General features: G+C 42.1%; 1 protein-coding gene across 1 annotated transcript in view; it reads left to right on the forward strand.

The window, feature by feature from the left end:
- Nucleotides 1-1,114: 1,114 nt before the first annotated feature.
- PAPSS1 (3'-phosphoadenosine 5'-phosphosulfate synthase 1) overlaps nucleotides 1,115-16,605 on the forward strand; it is a 49,190-nt gene continuing 33,699 nt past the window's right edge. Inside the window, exons 1-4 of the mRNA XM_049815464.1 lie at nucleotides 1,115-1,317; nucleotides 8,386-8,500; nucleotides 13,215-13,450; nucleotides 14,809-14,947. Of these exons, the coding sequence (XP_049671421.1) occupies nucleotides 1,258-1,317; nucleotides 8,386-8,500; nucleotides 13,215-13,450; nucleotides 14,809-14,947 (550 nt within the window). The 5' untranslated portion in view covers nucleotides 1,115-1,257. The remainder of the gene's footprint in view (nucleotides 1,318-8,385; nucleotides 8,501-13,214; nucleotides 13,451-14,808; nucleotides 14,948-16,605) is intronic.

Consider the following 16,605-nt stretch of genomic DNA (forward strand, 5'->3'; position numbering starts at 1 on the left):
AACTGGGGCTGTTTAGTCTGGAGGAGGCTGAGGGGAGACCTTATCGCTCTCTACAACTACCTGAAGGGGGCTTGTAGTGAGGCGAGTGCTGTTTTCTGTCAGGTGGCTGGTGATAGGACAAGAGGAAACGGCCTCAAGTTGCGGTAAGGGAGATTTAGGTTGGATGTTAGGAGAAATTTCTTTACTGAGAGGGTTGTCAGACGTTGGAATGGACTCCCCAGGAAAGTGGTTGAGTCACCATCCCTGGAGGCATTAAAAAAGCGAGTAGACGAGGTACTCCAGAACACGGTTTAGTGGGCAGGGATGATGGCTGGACTTGAAGGTCTTTTCCAACCTAACGGATTCTATGATTTCCTAGAACGCAGCACAGGATTCGTTTTGTTTGTTGGGGAAATCCTTGTAAGGTGGGAGATTTAACTGAAACAATCCTCGCCTTCCAAGTCACTCATGACAACATCGCCACCGGTGCCCACGCTGCTTCTTCTTAGAGGTTTCGTCACCTCCAAGCTAAAGCTTTGCAGCAAAGCCCCGTCTTTCTTTGAGGGCAGGGGAAGGAGCGCTCTGCTTCAGCTGCATCTTTAGCTTGCCCCCGTCGCCTAAAAATCAGACAGCCACTTGGCCCCCCCTCCCCAACTCCTGCTGAGGGGCATAACAACCTCTCCTCCACCTCCGCGTGGTAACCGGGGAGGTTGTGGGGGGGAGCTTCTGGGTTACTGGTACCAGCTGCGGCATCCCGGCGGCAGGAGCAGGCAAACGGCCTCTCCTATTGCTGCAGTCTTCCTCATTTCCAAACGCCCAGGGCTGGCTGGGCAACCCAAAGCATCACACGCACGAACCAGCCCCTCCGTAACACCGCCCCGAAGGTCACGTTAAAGGGGCAGAGCGGGCAGAAATAGAGCGACACGCACCAGCGGGCCAAGCCCCGGGCCGGGCCGGGCCGGGCCCCACCGCCCGCCAGGGGCAGCAGCGGCCGGGCTGCAGCGACCGCGGCGGAAGCGGCTGCGTCCCGCGGCTCACCGCCCACCCTGGCGCGCGCGTGTCACGGCGCCGCGCATGCGCGTGGCCGGGCTCCACCTCCTCCCTCTCGCGGGGCCGCGGCTCCTCCCTGCACCACCTTTGGCCGAGCCGCGGGCGGGGACGCGCACAGCGCACAGCTTCCCCGGCGGCAGCGGCTTACATCCGCGTCGAGCATCTGTGGGGAAGGCGCGTTCTCCTCTTCCTCCTCCTTCTCCTCCTCCTCTCGCTGCCCCCGCGGCCATGGAGCTGCCCGAGAGCCAGTGCAAGAAAGTCAAACTGAGCAACAGGGTGCCGAGCTGGGTGAGCGGGCGGGGAGCGGTGCGCCTGTGGGCAGGTGGTGGGCGTGCGGGGGAGCGGGGCGGGGGAGAGCGGAGAGGGAAGGAAGGAAGCAAGCAAGCAAGCAAGCGGCCGAACGCCGTGGTGATGTGGCAGTGGGCGGCTGCGGGCGCCGGGACGGGGAGCTCCCTGCACCGCTCCCTGGCGCCCGCCCCGGGGCGTGTGAGGGGGGATGCGGGGCCGGCCGGCGGCGGTTGCTGCGCGCGGGGCGGGCCGGCGGCGGTTGCTGCGCGCGGGGCGCCGCGGGCCGAGACCGTTAACGGAAGGGCCGCGCGGGCTGCCTGAGGGGAGCGTCGTCACGGAGCCTGGCGGGGGCGACGCTGCGGGGTGCGCCCGCTCCCCGTACCGGTGTGCTGGGGTTCCGTCGCTGCCCTCGGGAAGGCGGGGGCTGCCTGTGGGGAAGGGCAGGAAGCCCCTCCGGAGGGGACCGGGGGTCTGGGGGTTTCGTCCCTGCCTCTTCCGTCGTGAGCCCTCAGCTCCTCCAGCGTTTTGGAAGAAGGAAGGCTTAAGAATGCGATGTACAATGTGGCCATTCATAAACCTGGGTTGGCCAAAGACTGAGGTTCTTTGTATGGTGGGTGTTGTGTGGAAAACTGTCGAGACAGGGCTTGAAAAAAATCTAACCAAAGCCTTCATTCTTCTTCATGAAGATGGGGGAAGATTGGTTTACAGCGAAGACCGAAATGCAGCTATTTAGAAGATACACTGCAGGCCTTTGAGAACATTAGATAGTTTTGATGATGCAAGACAAGTGTGCGTGGGGGGGAAGTATGACTTCTTTCAAATAATGCTGAGCTGAAGCAGACAAGAGATAAGATCCAGAAAACATTTGATATGGAAGTAACAGTGTAAACCAGTCTTGGAAGTCTTGTCGTGAGTAGTACAGGCCACTACTCTCATTAAAAAGACAAATCTATTAAAGAAGACGAGCCTCGCGGTTGCCTGAAAAGCGGGCAAGTTGGTATTGTACTAAAAAGCATTCAGTAGAGCCTGTCCCTGTCCAAGCCTCTTCCGCTGTGTACAAGTTCAAACTCGTTTACATAAGAGAGTAATCGGTAAGTTACATTCTTTCAATTTCTATGAGGAAAAGGAGAAATCAGATGTTAGGAAAATAGTGAAACAGGTCATGTCTGGTGGGGGTAACAAAGTGTATTCAAAAGTTACTCTATCATTTAATTTGTCAGAAGCAAAGCCAAGATGAGTTTGTCGAAACCAGGGAAATCATGGGTCAAAAAAAAGTTAACTGACCTTAACCGTTTGCTGAGTTCAGTTGAGGTTAGCAACACCCTCTATGTTGCGTGGCAAGCAGAGGAAGTCTTCCGCTTCTCCCCTTTTTCTTCAGAGGACCTCAGCTGAAATGCTTTTTATAACCCAGTAAGCTTCACCAGGAAAAAAATTGCTGCTGATTCACACACTCCACAGACAATTGTTCTGGCACTTCTGACTCTGCGTCTGCCCAGCTGAGAGCAAGGCCAAAGTGACCTATTATACCCTGATGGAATCGGCAGCCCCTAGGAGACCAGGCAGAGCTTTGTCTTCCAAACTTTCTCTGGGCATCCAGCACTACTCAAAATACACCTCTGCCTGTGGAAATTCCCTTGCCAAGCCCACTTCTCAGCACAGCAAACTCCAAGTTTCAGAGCATCGCACAACAGAGCCACAAATACTGCCATTACACTAGCTAGGATGATAGGAAGACTTGTGGAACGCTTTCTTTAGTGTAGTTTGAATTCCTAACACAACTGAGGTGTTGCATCATTTTGCAGGTAACTCCTAAAGAGAAATTGCTCCAATTCTTTCCGAGAGCATATTCAGCAGAGGCATTTCTGTTGTTTTTGTCCCTTCCTTCTCATGCCAGCCAATGACTCCACTCCCGCACTGGTGAATAAGCTGTCTCTGCTTTTGGTCATACTGTTACTGCAGCAGATGGCAAGTGAAGATATACTCCTTACAGTACAGTTATCACTGAATTGCTTGTATCCACAGTACTGTAGAAGATTCTGGCTGGTTTCTGCTGCTGTGATTTTTTTGAATCTGTCCCAGCACTAGAATATCTGGCAAATATGAGCTAGCCTGTGTAAGTGGCAGGAGAGCATGCATTTGGCAGATTGGGTGGTGCTAAATGCAGAGGTGTTTAGATGCCTTATTGTATCAGTATCACTGTGGCAAACTGCATTCTGGAGGGTGGCTGTGAGGATAAAAGTAAGAACTTTGGCTGTAAGTGGGAGAAAATGTAATGCTGTAGGCTATGGCAGAACGTGGATTGGTGAATTGTTAGTTTTATAATAATTGTAAAACATCTTAATGTTCAGATATCATTTCTGGGCTTGCCCTTCTTTCCGAAGCACGGTTGTCCAAATCAAAGGACAAATTTTCAAAACACAGTTTGAGAAAGTAGCTATTGGAAGGCATTCCTGGCAGATCTGTTGGTGAACAGGTCCTGAAACCTCATCTAAATATGTGAACAAACAGACTCTCAGGTGAAGTGCCATTGTTTTAGCATCTGTGGTAGTCCAATTTGTATGTTGGAACTATGTCTGTTCTCCTTGCTTGTGTTTGTATGTAGAAAAAGAAAACAGGCAATGTTCAGTCTGCTTGAGTTGCTGTTTGACTGTTGAGGAGAGCAGTTCAGAGGGAAAAAGAAACCTATCATTTGGTTAATTTATCACTGCTGAAGAATAAATGTCATAAAAATGTGTTGTTATCAGAGTATCCCCGGCTTATAAGAGGCATATGGCGAGCAAGTTAGCAAATGGCCTAGAAAATATCTGAGATGATTGGGAAATGGGATAGGCATTAAAGATAAGACTGCTTTTCAGAGGTGATGCCGGATGTGTTGCTGTTGTTAGCTTGGGGAATCAACACTGTTATCTTAGAGCAGAAGAATATGGAATTAGTTACAGCTTCTTGAGTATATATGGTTTATATAGAAACCGTGCCTGTTCTTTACACAGTTCTTCCCTAATGCTTCCAACCTCAAAGCTGTCTCAAGTTGGTGCTGTAGTTTGGGGAGTCTCTGCTTGCCATTGAAAGCTTTACTTCCTACCCCAGAGGTCTTGCTTTGTGAAAAGTTAAAATTTGATGTAAAGTGACAGTAGAAGTACAATGTTTCATTGTTGCTTTGAAGTAATAAAGGATAAATTCAGTTTCTGCCAGTGTAGTGATCTGTCTGTTAACTATGAAACAATTAAGCAATAATCTTTTCTTTCTGCTGTCTTTTGATCTTGGTGTCGCAACTTGGGTTTGCTCTTCTTCATCTGGGTGTCTGATCTGAGTTCTTACATGAAGGTGTTTGGCACTGATAGTCAGACTTGGCTTTGGCAAAAAAAATATTATAGTTGCAACTGGGCAAAACATCAAGAATAAGATAAGAAACAAATATGGGTCAAGTCTATCTAGGCAAATCTTTACATAGAGAAATTGACAGTATTTCCTTTTGGTCCCCATCTAATTTCTTTCTTCTGTTCCCATAGTTCTTAGATGTCTGTATTCATTTGCCCTGTCAACTACCTGCAAAGCTAAAAGGTCTCCTTTATGCCAAAAATAGTGGGGGGAAAAAAAAAAAAAAAGCTGCAGAGTCATCCTCCCCTGTTCTCTTATCACTACAGCTCTTCAGGGCACATCTGTGAAAGGCTTGTTATGTTAATACTCCAATTTTTTTTATCTTCAGTACAAAGATATTAGCCTATTATGGCACTTTAGATTTCATTCTAGAAACAAAGTAGCATAGTGGGGGAGAAGAAAGGAAGGATATGTCAGCCTTCTCAGCTGACATTACCCTTATAATGAAACAGAATGGACTGAAGCATTAATTCTATTTAACTTGGTAAGTAAGAGGGAAAATATTAAAATGCAGTGTTTGTATTAGTGTGGAAGCACTTAATGTGTAACAGGGGATGGAAGAAATATTTTTGTGGGCAAGTCAGAGAGAAAATTTCTGATGGTTGTAAAAAAAAAGCAGATAAATAGGCCTTTGAGTATAATGCCCTTTTTTTCATTAGCCCCTTTACAAAAATCTAGCGTGTCCTTTTAGTTGTGACTATTATAATGAATGTAATTAGGTTAAGAAGTTTAAAATAGCTTTTTTAAAGAATACTTGCTCATCACATTGAGTTTTTCTGTTACTCATTTTCTTATGTTTCATTTCTTTTAACACTGATAATATGGATCTCCAAGGTGAGTGATGCATCAGTGTAGTGTAAAAGGAAATGACTGTTCTTTCTTTCTGCTGTCATTTTTGATGGCCATTTAATTTCATCAACTGATACTCGTCAAATTTTATGTACAGGAATTTGAAGACTAGCTAAATAATTTAAGAGCACAGTCAATGTAAGCCACTGGTTTCTGCTCCTGAGTATTCTTCTGTGCCACATCAATATTTATAGTAAGTGTACATAGCAGGAATAGTAATTAAAAACGTATGTTGTTGAGGATCGGATGTTCAGATTTTGTTGCTCGGTGGTAGTGAATCATCTAGTAGCAAAGTGGAAATGATTAGGAAACATTACTAGGTTTTTCTGCAGCAAGAGAGAATGACTTGCTAAATTATTAACTCTTTAGAACACCTCTATAAAAAGCTGTTTTCTATTGGAAGATAAGATTTTGCTACAGCTTTGCCCAGGAGTACTGCTGGGCTGTCTTGTTTGTGCGCATGGGCATGTAAACAAAAGGTGGGGCTGCTGGGCATGGGTGTGTTTGTGAATGCATGCAAACTGGTTGGACACTTTAACCTTTAGTCTTAGATGCCTACTTCTGAAGTACAGATGGATTATTGTCCCGCTGCTGAGCTTGCTGGCTGCTCTGTTGCACTTGTGTGCCTTGTACTCTAGCAATCTGTTGGCTGTCTCGTTGCTGTGATTTGTCATCTCTGCTACTTTGTTACTTGATACTTTTTTGTTTTTTCTTTTTTAAAATTGTGGGGTTTTTCATCATTTTAAGAATCCCTCTTGCCTGCTTCCTCAGGGTTTCATGTGTTTTGTAAGTCTAGTGCAACACCCTAATCAGTTCCATTGCCGCTTTGCTAGTTCTGGAAAACAAAACTGATGTAACTTACTTAATACAGTCTGGAAGAAGTCTCCTTGGATGAGACGTTTGACCTCCAAAGTATTTGAGTTTGATAATAGATTCATTGCCAGAAGTCAAAAGCAAAGCATGTATGACTTTATGCTTTAACGTGAAAGAGCTTACTGAGACAGTGGCATGGTAGCTGTGCTTTGAGTTTGTCTTCTGTTTATCCATTTTCTGGTACAGCACAGTACAACTGGAATTAATGTGAAATAATGTTGCTGTTAATGTATTAGTTTGAATTGCTGTGTACGTTCATATGCACAGCATATCTTTCTTTTAATTGAAGGCCGAGTACTTTAATTCTTTTTGTTGTTTTTAATTCTACAATTTATGCATTTGCTCACTGAGATCTCCAATTTTACGTAGTGCATAGTTGTTTCTACTACAAGAAGAAAGTTTTGGTTGTTTTTTTTTTTTTACTCTGACTTCTGGTTTTAGTTAGCTGTATTGCACTGAGTGTGCAAACCAGCTTTGTTTTAGGAGATAAATTATTTGAAGATAACACAATCAGCAAGTATAACTTAATTTTGTATGGTTATAATCTGTTTGCAGGTGGTGGTTTCTTATGGGTTGGTATTCGGTCTTATCTAATTTTAGATGCTGGACTGTCACCACTGAATTATGGAATTGTATTTAAAAACTTGAACATCTGTTCCTACCTTGAATTTGTATTAACTGTAAGCCCAGCTGTGTATAGAAGTGGGGACATACAATCAGACAAATTCATAACTTCCAATTAAGTTATAGGTAGACTTTTGAAGTGTTTTTCTACAGAAGAATGATGTAGCAGCAGTACTTGAAGCCACAAGTAGATACCATTTTTCTGTTAACCCTACAGTGTGTCTCTCTAAAACTATGAATAGCTCTCTGCTAGGACTCTCTAGATGGATATCCTCCCTTCTTTCTTTTTCATTAAATGTCTTAAGTGCTTTCCTTTCCAGCTAGCACTGATACAACAATGAAACAGAAGATAGTGCAAGTATCTTGCAATGTGTTTGCAAGCAAGAGAAGTCAAAGCAGCATTGCATATACCACTGATACCCCCCCCCCCCCCCCCCCGCTTTTTTTTTTTAAGCCTTCTCTTCTGTTTGATTGTTCATGTTCTGTCTGGTTATCTAAGGTCTTGATCTTTTATGAACAAAGTTCATGTAACTAGATACCATTAAAGCTAAAGGGAATGCTGAAGCTGATCTTCCTTTGGGTTCCCTCGCCTTAGATTGTGAAATGTGTTTGACAGCAGTGTCATCTTACTTAAGACATTCATATAGCAGCTTATTATGATGAATAAATAGTTTTAGGAAAGTCTGTAACCAGCTTTGTTTAATTTAAAAATATGTTACAAAAATCCCATCTTAAAGTAAATTCTTTAATAAGTCACTTAGAAATACTACTTTCTTTAAACTCTTAGAATATATAACTAATAATATATTTATAAATACGTATCTCAATTTTGGAGACTGAAGATATCATAGGTAAAGGCAGAGTGGTCTGGGGGTGTGTCTGCTGAACTGAAAGTTGGAACAGACATGCATAGTTTGCAATGAAAAGGCCTCTTAAGAGTTAAAAATGAGCCAATGTTTGGCTGGTTTATGACAGCAACTTTAGCTCGGAGAGAGCGAGAATCCATTTGATCACCTTAGATTTAAATGAATAGAAGTCAAGTCTAGCAGCTCTAGCTGTTCGTCTCTTTTTATAGTTGATTTTTCTCAAGTTGTATTTGAAAGTAGTAGTTGACTAACCTGGCAATACCAAGTTTCACAGAAGTAGCAGAAGGGATGTGGTTTGCTGTGGGTGGCTTTTCTAATTTTCTTTATGTCTTTTGACAGCTGCAGCTGATGGATTGAGCATTGTTTTTACTTCCATTGGTCTGTCTCCAAGCCTTTCTTTGTGCCTGTGAATAATTTTTAGTATGCTTTGCCAGCTTACCCTTTCAGAAGTTAAAAACCTAATCAACTTATTTTACAGGGAATGCAGAGGGCAACCAATGTTACTTACCAAGCTCATCATGTCAGCAGGAATAAGAGAGGCCAAGTGGTAGGAACAAGAAGTGGTTTTCGTGGATGCACAGTCTGGTTAACAGGTACAGTCATGGATTTCTGAGGATCCTTTTCGTTTAGTTACTCTTCTGAAGAGCTACTTAGCTGTAGCTCCTTTTTTTTTCATGCAAAGTTGAATGTTTGTGGAACCTAAGACCTTGCTGCAATTTTCTTACTATTTTTAGGTAGACCAGCAAGAAATTGCTCTTGGACAGACAGTAACTTGAGAATATATCTTGTTCAGTGCTCTAGAAGCATTGTTTATTTGGCACTGTCTGCTCCTTAATTCTGATTGAGTTTTGGAGTGTGTGTGTGTGGGTGTGTGTGTTTTAACCAATTCTGGCTCTTCTTACTGTCCATTTTGCCTATTGACAAATGAAACCTAACTTTTCGGGTTTTTTTTAGCACCTGGGTTTCTGAATGTTTTCTGTAAAGGTCTCTTCTCTTTGGAATGTTCTTGTCTCCTTGGGTTGAAATAACATTTCAACACGAAGTTATGCCTTTGGACAGCAATTGCATTTTGAGGCAATGCGTACAGGGAGTTATTTCTTAAATCAGCACCGTGTTTTTTTCACTGAATTGTTTTGATTGTAAAAAGAGGGGGTAAGTAAATTCTGGAAGACAGCCTTGGTTCATAACTGTGAGGGGATTTTTTGTTGTTCTGTGTTTCAAAGTTCCTGGAACTTTTAACCTATTTCCTTTGGAGTTTTTTTCCAGTTAAAACTGAAAATAAAAAATGAATACAACAAAATGTGTTATTTAATTAGTTTGTAAGCCGTTTAGAGCACTGCTGTATTGGGATACAAAAGATCTTCAGAGTATTAGAGAAACTTGCTATTCTAAGTAAAATTTGCTTCCACTAGTGTTAATGAACATGTGTGAAAGCTAAAGCAGTAGTTGATAACAAATTACTGAGAGCCATTCAAAACGGATTTGATACAGTAGCTTGCTGTCATGTATTTCTCTGGTAAAAGAATGGAGCCCTTTCTCTCTCTGTTCCCGTCACATAGTTCCAGCCTGTCTCAATGCTTGAATGATCTGGTAGGCTGCCTTTCTGTTTCTCCTGGTAATTCATTAATATCCTTTTGAAAAGGTCATGATAAAAATGTTTTCTCAGTTATCTACACGGCAACATTTTCCAGTCGTCATTCTTTTTAAACAAATATAATCTTAATGCCCCATTTCCTTTTTTCAGGAGGAGGAAGGGTGGTGGTAGAATACAGAAAAGTAGGAAGGCTGTAAGGTATTAAGAAGAGTGTGTTGGGGAAGCTAGGTTATTGAAGATGTTTGAGCACTAATGTTGGGGAGTGAAATGGGCTGTAGGTATTGAAGTAAGCAATACTACCCATTCTAGAACTGTGCAAATGTGAGTCTTCAAAACTCTGCTAGGTTTTAGAGTAAAAGCTGAAATGGTGGTATACTCCCTTCAATATTATCTCACTTCATCAGTACTGATGGGGTTGGAGTGTATGGAAAGTTATTTCAGAGATCACTTTTCATTTTTAAGCTAAGATTTCTTTGAGAGCTAAATTTTAATGAATGTCCTGTTATGTTGAGTCAGAGTGTCCTAGTAAAAAAACCCTGAGGAATCTATCAAAAATATGGAAAATCATTAATGTGTAAAATAATATGCAATTTTGAGAGTGTAAGTTATTTTAAAGACTTGTCAGCTCAAAAGCTGTTTTTAAAATTCATTATTATATAACCTTAACTTTTGCATTTCGTTACATGTTGGAGACCAAGTGATGTGTGAAAAGCCAGAGCATTTGAGTGAATAGTAAGGTAGATGTGGGGACAAAAGTTGCAAGTCAAAAGACTGCATCAATGAGAAGTAAATGATGAAGTTGCTGAAATTTTTAATTTGGACTGCCATGCTTATTTTCTAGGATGGAGGTGTACTTAATTGCTGCCAAAAGAAGACTGTTCTGTTTCCAGCCTTGCTTTCCTTCTCTTGCCTTGTACAAGCTGTAGGGCTTTCCTAGCCCAACATTGAGCTGATTCAACTTGATAAGTCAACAGTGAACTTAACACAGCCTCCACACACACACAAAAAGGGAAAAAAAAAATAGAAAGGAAAAAAAAAAAAAAAGAAATTGAGTTGGCTAACTGGCACCAGAGGTGGTGGAATAATACAGGTAGGATGGTGTGAGTAGAGAGAGGGGAGGGCAAGAGAGCAGGACTTCCTCTTTTGGAAGCTGGTTCTGGACGAAGTCAAAACATTCAGCTTCTTCATTGTATTGGTTTTGTGTGGCAAGGGTTTGGTAGCGGGGGGCTACAGGGGTGGCTTCTGTAAGAAGCTGCTGGAAGCTTCCCCTGTGTTTGAGAGCCCATACCAGCCGGCTCTGAGACGGACCCGCTGCTGGCCAAGGCCGAGCCAATCAGTGTTAGTGGTAATGCCTCTGTGATAACATTTTTAAGGAGGAAAAAAGTTGGGACGGGGAGAAACAGCCGCCAGAGAGAGGAGTGAGAACATGTAAGAGAAACAACCCTGCGGACACCAAGGTCAGTGAAGAAGGAGGGGAGGAGATGCTCCAGGCACCAGAGCGGAGATTCCCTTGCAGCCCGTGGTGAAGACCATGGTGAGGCAGGCTGTCCCCCTGCAGTCCAGGGAGGTCCACGGTGGAGCAGATCTCCACCTGCAGCCTGGGGAGGACCCCACGCAGGAGCAGGTGGGCTCCTGAAGGAGGCTGCAACCCCGTTGGAACCCTGCGCTGGAGCAGGCTCCTGGCAGGACCTGTGGCCCTGTGGAGACAGGAGCCCATGGAGCAGGTTTTCTGGCAGGACTTGTGACCCTGTGGGGGACCCACGCTGGAGCAGTGTGCTCCTGAAGGACTGCATGCTGTGGAAAGGACCCATGCTGGAGCAGTTTGTGATGAACTGCAGCCCATGGGAAGGACCCACGTTGCAGAAGTTCATGGAGGACTGTCTCCCGTGGGAGGGACCCCACGCTGGAGCAGGGGAAGAGTGTGATGAGTCCTGCCCCTGAGGAGGATGAAGTTGCAGAAAATAACGTGTGATGACCGTAAACCCCATCCCCGTCCCCCTGTGCTGCTGGGGGGGGTTTGGTAGAGAAATCTGGGAGTGAAGTTGTGCCTGGGAAGAAGGGAGGGGTGGAGGAAAGGTGTTCTGAGATTTGGTTTTATTACTCATTACCTTACTCTGGTTGATTTGTAATAAATTGAGTTAATTTTCCCCAAACTGAGTCTGTTTTGCCTGTGACGGTAATTGGTGAATGATCTCTCCTGTCCTTATCTCAACCCACAAGCCCTTTGTTATATTTTCTCTCCCCTGTCCAGCTGAGGATGGGGGAGTGATAGAACAGCTTTGGTGGGCACCTGGCATCCAGCCAGGGTTAACCCATCACAATCACATATGGCTGTTATTCTTTTCAAAGTAGACAGGTAAGCATTGACACAAGAAACTTGAGTTGCCCAAGAAAATGTAGGTAATTTTTAATGATAATGATAGGACATTATTCACAACTCTGGAATTTTTTGAGAGTTTTGCGTATAAGCCAAACCATACTGAAATCTGTGAGATGGATGCAGGGGCTTTTGTTGAGAGAGATGTGTTGGCTTAAGTTCTCATGTAGGACTTGACCTGGGACACGTGTATTCTTATGTTTTCAGTAGACTGCTCTGCATCTTCTGGATATTAAATTGAGTGAAGGAGGAACCAATGCAATGAATCCTCTTCTTTAAATTACCCTAAACTATTGCAGCTATCCAGGTTTCCTTTGCACTTTGTGTTTTCTTAGAACATGCTTGTTAGCATGATTGTCATCCTTTGCTGTAAAGGTCTTAGAAGTAATTCCAAACTGCCGTTTTGTGTGATTATTTTTTTTTCTTCTTTCTCTGAAAGCTAGAATAAATCTTAACCACCACTAATAAAGATGAAAAAACTTTTCTTCACCCACTAGTGCTATTTTTTTTTTTTTTTAAACTACCATTATATTCCCCCCCTTTTTTTTCTTACTTAAAGAATCAATGTCATCTTATGGAGATTGGAGTTTGTGTCCTGTTCAGGAATTGCTCTGTATAAGCTGGAACATGTGCTCTAGGTAAACTCCTGAAATCTAGTCTGGAAAATTATTTAAATAAATTTACAACTTAAAGTGAACAGTAGACTTTTTGGTGCCAGCAAGACTTCTCAATTGTTTAAAGGCTTGTTGCCGAAGATTCTGAACTAGAGCAAAGTTTAATATTAAAATGGTCTTTGCTTGTTGCTAACAGACTCTGGTTAGTGGAGCATGACTGCTGTGTGTGAGTCTTGAGTGAGTTTTATTGTGTCTGTGGTGTCTAATTCAGTGCTGTTATTTTGCAAGGACTAAGAACAGAATGTAGTTTGGTCTGATCCCATTTCTTTTGTTGACTGGAATTCACTTCAGTGTGAGATCTTCCTCTTCCGATGCAAACGTAACATCTTAACTCTGTGTTGGGTTTTTGAATCTAGTTTGCTCAGGTAGTAACAACTGCCAGCAGCAGCACTGGGGAATGTGCACGACCTCTGTAAGCGGCAGCAGCTCTCAAGGCCAAACTGTTTTATCTGCTTCTAATTGCACACTTAGCTTTGTGCCTTACTCTCCCCATACCCATTGTCTGGCACTTGGCTTATATTGCAGGTAAGCATCTCCAAAAGGCATTGCTGCTGATGCCTGTCCCTTTGGTTTTTTCATACTAGCAGTGGTACATGTACTACAATTTGCACTAGCTTGTTTCTATGTTTATAATATATTCATACTATTATTGAATATTCTAGGTCTATCTGGTGCTGGGAAGACTACAGTGAGCATGGCACTGGAGGAGTATTTAGTATGCCATGGCATTCCATGCTACACATTGGATGGTGACAATATTCGCCAAGGCCTTAATAAGAATTTGGGTTTCACGCCAGAAGATAGAGAAGAAAATGTCCGTCGTATTGCTGAGGTTGCTAAATTGTTTGCAGATGCTGGTTTGGTGTGCATTACTAGTTTCATCTCTCCTTATACTCAGGTAAATGTGAAAACCCTCTAGATAAAGTGTAGGGAAAATAAAAAATGCAGAATGTCACTCAGAATTTTAGTTATAGGATTCCCTTGTTGAACTTAGCCAGGATCAAATGTTTGCTTGATTTCTTTTTTTATGTTATTTCCTTTCTAGAGGTGTTTACTCAAATTTCAGAAACACTAATCTCAATAAAAATTAAAAAAGTTTGTAAGTCCCATAACTGCCCTTCAGTCTACTAGGCAGAATTATTAATCTAATGTTAGGAGCAAACCCAAATGGTACTCCAAGAAAAGAGTCTTAAAATTACAATATCTTGTTTGATCCATGTAGATTCCAGTACTTTATAAACATGAAGACTAGGGATACCCTTAATATGAAGACCCAGTTAAACTGTTTTTAAAACCAGCTTTTCCTTTAGTTAATGAATAGCTTGAGCTGTATTTTACCAAGTGGCTTAAGGGAAAAGTGTTTAATTGCCCATAGTTCTTTTTACCTTTTTTCATGTTGTGTATACAACGTGACATTAGATAATACTGAAAATTAACCTAAATCCATGTTCACATTGTTTTGTGAAGACTTTTTTTTGTCTGTGTATGAGAATATGGATGGGAGAGACAAAAAAGGATGTGTGAACAGCAAGCATCTTGAAGAATGACCCAGGGGCTGTAGCTCAGACGTTTCAGAGCATGAGAAGGTGTTATTTCTTCAGTTATAGTGGTACAAACAGTTCTGATGATAATTCAGGGAACTCAAGATCCTGCAGTAAACCAGAAGTCTACATATGAGGAAAAATAACCATATTTACTAAGAGATGGTTTTAGTGGATTTTTTGAAAGCTTTTTGTTCTCTAAATGAAGTTCACCAATTGTTTCAATGCTTGGCAAGCCATACAAATATTATTTTATTTGGAGTATACAAGTCTTGTGAGATTAATGAATCTAGGGAAATCTGGTGCTCTGGAGAGAAGGGTGGTCATATCAGGAGCAGCAGGTAGTAATAACTCCTCTGACTTTAGTGAGCTAGGTGGATGTAACTGCTGGGGATGTAACCCCTAAGTTAGGGGCAGGTATAGAAAATTCTACGCTCTATGCCTGGGGTTTTAGTTTTTTGGGTTTTGGGTTTTTTTTATAAATCAGCTTAATGTAAAAGGTCTCAGATCTTCATGTCAGCTTTTACCATGTGATGAACTGCAGCCAAACTGATGTAGCTTGCAGGGCATCAGTTGATCAAATCATGTTTCTTTTTTCAAAATTTGAAAACTCATTTACGTTCTGCTATCAGCTTCTTTAAAATGAACTTCTAAAGCAGAAAGACAATAAGAATATGTGGGCAATCTTTTAGGGTTTCTTTCTGTTTTCTTTCAGGATCGTAATAATGCCAGACGCATTCATGAAGGGGCAAGTTTGCCTTTTTTTGAAGTATTTGTGGATGCTCCATTGCATGTCTGTGAGCAGAGAGATGTTAAAGGACTCTATAAGAAAGCCAGGGCTGGAGAAATTAAAGGTGAATCTAGATGTAGTCACATCCTCTCTACATAAGTGAAACTTTGGTGTATTTTGACTTCACATAAGTGGACGTGCTCAAGTCTGTGAGTGTACCACCCTTAAAAGCAGCATGGACTGGGGACAGGGCTGAGCAGAAAATTGGGATTGACTTCTAGTTCATGCAACTGACTAGTTAAATGCATAGGACCTTACAAGGGCAAAAGTGGCTATACTCACATTGAAAAACCCTGAGCAGATTACATGGTTTCTATTGCAAGCTTTTATGATTGAGGATTAGTCTGTCTCCTTTGTGTGTCCATTGACTAGTTAAAAAAGAGCCTGATTCTCTCTAAAGTCTACAAAGAATTGCATTAATAAGAGTTACTAACTTCTTTCAAAAAGTAAAGCATGATCACTATCTTTTTGTAAAGACCATTAAGAACACTTCTGAAGAGACTAACTTTTATTTTGAAATTAGGGTTCTATGCTACTGCCCGTGAAAATGATTTCCTATCCCCAGCCTCAGATGAAGATTTAAGTACAGCCTGCAATAAAAAAAAGCTTGAGTAGGTGATTACTCATTGCAATTATTGTTTCAAGCGCTGCTTTGCTCTGTGTTATATTATAGTTTGCAGAGGTTGATGATAGCACTTTTTACCTGTACTAAGAAGCAAAGCATTTTTTAAAGTAATCACTTTCAGGGGCTGAGTTTGCAGGTGCTGTAATGATGAACTCACCATTAATCAAAAGTGATGTAAAAGTCAAGAAATGTAAGACATTCCACATGAATGGTTGCTTGATACTTATAGTACTACTAAATATATAACGTGAAGACCAGGAATAAAAAAGGCTGAACTCGGGTTTGCTCAGAATCAAAAGCAAGATGGCTTGAGATGGCACAATACAAAGACATAGTTCTGTACAGAATCCTTATTTATGCTGTAGAACTTCCTTAACATTTTTTTAAATTTTACAAGCCCCGTATGTTATTGTGTTACTTTAGAAGTGGTAGTGAGGTAGACGGTGCCCGAGTAAGCTACAAGTGGGTCTAGCAGTAGCTGTATCTTATGATCTATCCAATATATGAAAGATGAAAATTAAATGAACTTGCCTATTCATAAGGAATGTCAGCAGCTGTTGTTGTCTTTTTCCCTGGCAATAGTAATGGGACACTTTCTTTGCTCCCTATTCCCACTCCTCCAGTAATCAGATAGTTAGAAAGTATACAGGTTTTGGAACAGGTATCGGCCTTTCTTTATCACATGGGGTACTGCAGCAATTGATCTTTTTCTCAGATGGGGAATTAAGCTACTAATTTTGAAAGTATTTCAGTCTGAAGTGAAAAACTCGAGTTTTGATGTTTTCATTTGCAATTGTAGAGGATGCAGATGTTCAGTTGCTGTAACCCAGCTGATATTTCTCTGCAGACCTGACTTGTAGTGCTTACATGCTTTGTCTTTGGGCTTGATTTTTCCTTCTTGTTTATGCATGGTTAGTCAGAATCTCCTCTGTTTCAAAGCAGATTGCTAGCCAAGTAGGCCAGAACAAGTGTCACTGGTAGCTTGCACGGTCTGTGACAAAAGTTATTATAACTATAATACACACACACATATCTACCTTAAATTAACAGCTATCTTAAGAAGGGTATATTAGCTAAACTAATGTAATAGGTGTTGG

Source organism: Accipiter gentilis, chromosome 12 (assembly GCF_929443795.1).
Source record: "Accipiter gentilis chromosome 12, bAccGen1.1, whole genome shotgun sequence".
Lineage (NCBI taxonomy): Eukaryota > Metazoa > Chordata > Aves > Accipitriformes > Accipitridae > Astur > Astur gentilis.